Source organism: Mandrillus leucophaeus, unplaced genomic scaffold, assembly GCF_000951045.1.
Source record: "Mandrillus leucophaeus isolate KB7577 unplaced genomic scaffold, Mleu.le_1.0 Scaffold270, whole genome shotgun sequence".
Classification (NCBI taxonomy): Eukaryota; Metazoa; Chordata; class Mammalia; order Primates; family Cercopithecidae; genus Mandrillus; species Mandrillus leucophaeus.
In genome coordinates, this window is record NW_012102810.1 from 672,707 (window position 1) to 677,384 (window position 4,678).

The 4,678-nt window shown below is 54.2% G+C and overlaps 1 protein-coding gene across 4 annotated transcripts in view; it reads left to right on the plus strand.

Annotated features, from left to right (window-relative positions):
• BID (BH3 interacting domain death agonist) overlaps positions 1-4,678 on the plus strand; it is a 52,216-nt gene that overhangs the window by 38,602 nt on the left and 8,936 nt on the right. The window contains exon 3 of one of the 4 annotated variants that reach the window (XM_011984618.1): positions 3,236-3,446. The exons of 2 other annotated variants lie outside the window; for them this stretch is intronic. In XM_011984618.1, the coding sequence (XP_011840008.1) occupies positions 3,236-3,446 (211 nt within the window). Of the gene's footprint in view, positions 1-3,235; positions 3,447-4,678 lie in introns of those variants that run through there. One more of the 4 variants, XM_011984623.1, reaches the window with a different exon arrangement.

A 4,678-nucleotide genomic window follows, 5' to 3' on the forward strand; every position in this document is an offset into this window, starting at 1 on the left:
GGCAGATCACCTGAGGTCAGGAGTTCCAGACCAGCCTGGCCAACATGCTGAAACCCCACCTTTACTAAAAATACAAAAATTAGCCAGGTGTGGTGGCATGTGCCTGTAACCCCAGCTACTTGGGAGGCTGAGGCAGGAGAATCCATTGAACCTCGGAGGCAGAGGTTGCAGTGAGCTGAGATCGCACCATTGCACTCCAGCCTGGGCAACAGAGTGAGACTTTGTCTCCAAAAAAAAAGTGGATGTGGAAGATCAAAAAAGGGCATGGTTCCATATTGGCACAGCACAAGCTCTATTCTTGGAATTAAATGACATCCATCTTCCAAGCCCACTCCTGTCCTGCGGGACCAGCCCAGCCTGTCCCTGAAGCACTCACTGGTCCAGACAGGAGCCTGTCCACACAGTTCTCCACCCACTGGGCCCAGTGCTTGACTGCACGGTCACTCGCAGCATCTGGACCTCCTCTGGCAGGTGCCATTCTTTGCTCTCCCTCCCTGCCCCCTCAAGTCTTTGTTTTCTGTGGGATCTTGAGTTTGATAGCCTGACCTGCCATGGTGGCAGTGCCGCTCTGTGTCCAGATTCTGGATGCCTGTTTACCAAGCGCAGGTCAAAGAGGTCCTTGGGCAGCGGCTGCCTGCGTTAGCTTCTCGGGGCTGCTGTAGGCAATTCCAAGCAGGAGAGTGGCTTTAAACAACAGACACCGATTCCCTCCCGGTTCTAGAGGCCGGAAGGCTGGAATCCCGTGTTGCCCGGCTGCTTCCTTCTGGGGCATTCTCCCGGCTCCTGTGGCTGCCTCTGTCTTCACATGGTGTTCTCTCTGTGTGTCTCTGCTTAAACCTCCCTCTCGTTTCTCTTACAAAGACACCAGTCATTGGATTTAGGACCCACCCTAATCCAATACGACCTCATCTTAACTTGATTGCATCTGCAGAAACCTCATTTTCAAATAAGGTCACATTGGCAGGTACTTGGGGTTAGGACTTGCACACTTCTTTTTGGGTGACACAGCTTAGCCCACAGCACTGCCTGCGTCCTCTCTTCTCTCCTCACCAGGACTGTCACTTGAGGCAGGAATGGAGCACATCCTGTTTGTGAGCTGTCTCGTGCCATGAGGCTGCTGCATACAGGAACTCTTAGGAATTGATGCAGTGGAATTTTGCATACAATTTTTCCTGTTTTCAGAAACAACTTTGGAGAAGTAAAGGCTGAATAGCAATACACAAGCACCTTATTTGATTTTTATTTTAGATTCAGGGGTACACGTGCATGTTTGCTACATGGGAATATCATGCACTGGTGGGGACTGGGCTTCCGGTATTGCCTGGAGAGGGACTGTGTCGTGCTGCCCCGCCCCCGCCTCCCTGCCGTAAAGCGCGCAGTGCCTGCTCGCTCCATCTTCGTGTCCATGGGCACCCATTGTTTAGCTCCCACTTATAAGTGAGAACAGTCAGTATTTGATTTTCTGTTTCTGAGTTCGTTCACTCAGGGTAATGGCCTCTAGCTCTATCCACGTTGCTACAAAGGACATGATTTTATTCTTTTTTATGGCTGCAGCAATACACAAGCTCCTTATTTTAAGCATTTTTTTTTTTTTTTTTTTTGAGACAGGGTCTCACTTTGTCACCCAGGTTGGAGTGCAGTGGTGTGATCATGGTTCATTGCAGCCTCAAACTTCTGGGCTCAAGTGACCCTTCCACCTCAGTCTCATGAGTAGCTGGGACTACAGGTGCATGCCCCCTTGGCTAATTTTTATTTTTTATAGAGATGGGGATCTTGCTGCCAGGCTGGTCTCAAATTCCTAGGCTCAAGCGATCCTCCTGCCTCTGCCACCCAGAGTGCTGGGATTACAGGCGTCACGTAGCAAAGCATTAAAACAATTTGCTGATGGGCACTGTAGCTCACGCCTGTAATCCCAGCACTTTGGGAGGCCAAGGGGGAGCAGATCACGAGGTCAGGAGTTCGAGACCAGCCTGACCAACATGATGAAACATCGTCTCTACTAAAAATACAAAAATTAGCTGGGTGTGGTGGTGCACGCCTGTAATCCCAGGCACTCAGGAAGCTGAGGCAGGAGAATCATTTGAACCCGGGAGGCGGAGGTTGCAGTGAGCCGAGATCACAGCACTGCACTCCAGCCTGGGTGACAGAGCGAGACTCCATCTCAAAACAAAAACAAAAACAAAAAAGCAATTTGCCCTGTAAGAACTGTCCTCTAAAAGTTTTTGGTTTTTCTAATGAAAAATATTATGGGCTTAGAGGATAGAAATAAATCTCTGCCTGCACTTCCATCTTCCCTCCCGCCCTTCTCTGGCAGCCCAGGAGGTCTTTGTGTGTGAACCTGGGCAGATCTCAGCATCCCCGCCCTTCTTTTTGTTTTGTTCTCTCTTCCACCTTACGTCTTTCTCTGCTCTGGGCACACCCAGCTGCAGATGCTACAAGGGTTCACCTTTGTTTGGAAGAATACAGCCCCAAACACAGTCAGTACCCCAAGAACAGTCCCTGCCATCTCCCGCGGCACAGACACTGGCCGAGCTGCAGCTGCCAGTGCTGCCCAGGGAGCTGGAGAGCTGTCGGCCAAGAGCCCAGCCCCTCCAGGTAGAGCAGGAGCCAGCCCCACCACTCCCTGTGGGGTTTGGATTAAGGACACATCCACTCAAAGTAAACCAAGCTTGGCCGAAGGCAGGTGCCCAGCTGTGGTCACCACTCCACAGTAGTTACTGGAAATCTTCCATCTGCCCAGTACCCTCCTGAGCCCGTGAAGGAGATGAGGGGAAAGAAAGGGGCTCCGCCTGTTGGAAGCACAGCCAGGAAAGGTGGGCTCAGATTGCTGAAACTTGCGGGGGAACCTGAAGAAAGCGTGCAAGCACAGGATGATGGATGATGCCCGCGTGTCACTCACTCGCCTCCCCAGAACAGCCTGTGGCCTTCTCACCCAGTGGAAGCTCCCCAGCCACGTGTTTCAGGAGGTCCAGCAGATTCCTCTGCAGAGGAATCCCTTTCTGCAGAGTTGGGGCTCGCTCCCTGCCATCTACGGGCGGTGCTGCTTAAAGCCAGGGCCGCAGACCTTGCCTCTGCCTGTTGAGACCTCCTGCAGAGCGCTCCAGCCCACAGGGTCCCTCAGCTCTCCGGGGCCTGCCTGCGAGGCTCTTTTGGGCTGGCCGCACCTGGAGCTCTTTGCAGGAGGGGCCTCTGGCCTGGCTGAGGTCCCGCCTTCCTGACTCCCCTTTCCCCTCAGGTCAGCAATGGTTCCGGCCTCAGGGATGAGTGCGTCACAAACCTACTGGTGTTCGGCTTCCTCCAAAGCTGCTCTGACAACAGCTTCCGCAGAGAGCTGGACGCGCTGGGCCGTGAGCTGCCAGTGCCAGCTGCCCAGTGGGAGGCCTACGACGAGCTTCAGACGGACGGTAACCGCAGCAGCCACTCCCGCATGGGAAGAATAGAGGCAGGTAGGTGGCCGGCCCCACCTCCTTCCCCAAAGCTGGGCTTTTCTGTCGCCAGTTACTGGGCTCAGCCTCCGCCTCTGCAGTTTCAGCTACCACGTAGGTTGGTATCACTTAACCACTTGACTGATTGGTCTCTACTTGATTCCCTCCAGTGCTGCTGAACTCACTGCCCACCATTTTTGGGTGACTCGGTTAGAAAATTCTTCCTTTCTGATGAGCCAGAATCCCATGTACTGGTCTTGAGTCCCTTGTCTGGACCTACATAGAATGGTGTTTTTATCCAGTTTCCCAAATGTGATTCTGATGCAAAGATTGCAAACCACTTGTCTGGATTATATAACCCAAGGGGTTCTCTCACTTGGCCTTGTATCGTCTCAAGGACCTGGAGCTTTAAATGCTGGTGCCAGAGATTCTGATTGGTTGGTCTGGGCATTGCTGGGTCTGGGCAAAGCCCCCAGGTGGCACTCCCGGCACGGCCCCTGTCTCCCCAAGCGGGCCTGGCTGACTGTCCCATTGATGGAGGCCCACTGGTTTCACAGTGACTTCTGCCCCTGTCTATACCTGACACTTCTCCTTTCGTATACATTATGCCCCGTGATTACCTGTACAAGAACACAAGCATTTGGAACCTCATTTCCAGGTGAGGAAACCCAGGTCCAGCGAAGGGTAAATGACTGGCTCCAGATCACACAGCTCGCAGTCATGTCACCGCCTCACCGCCGGGACGTAGGGCCAGGCCCCCCCCTCAAGCTGGGGTTCAGCTGCCCTCGCACTGTAGGGCACGGCTTCCAGGCCACCATGGTTTCCAGACTGCTCACCTTTCCTGTTGCTAATCCCTGCGCTCTCCTCCAGCCTCCAGCTCCACTCGCCTTTGCCAAGGGGGCTGCTTCTGCAGACGGGCTGTCCCAAGCGGAGGCTGGGGGCGTGTGGAGGCTCACCCACTTCCAGATCCGGCCCTGTGACGCTGGCTTTCAGTAGTGTGCACGTTGGAATTACACGAGGAACCTTTCCAAATGCAGGCCTTGGGCCCTACTCCAGCTGCCTGCGTCAGGCTGTTTTAGCGGGGGAGACTGCCCAGGTAGACTCCCACCCTGGCCCAGGCCTTCCGAGCTCAAGGGTTGTGCTGCCCTCTGGTGGCTGTGGGGGAGACCAACAGCTGACCCAGCCTTCTGCCTCCCACCTGTCTTAGATCAGTGCTTGAGAACGTGGCTGGAGTTCCCCACTAGCCTGGGGTG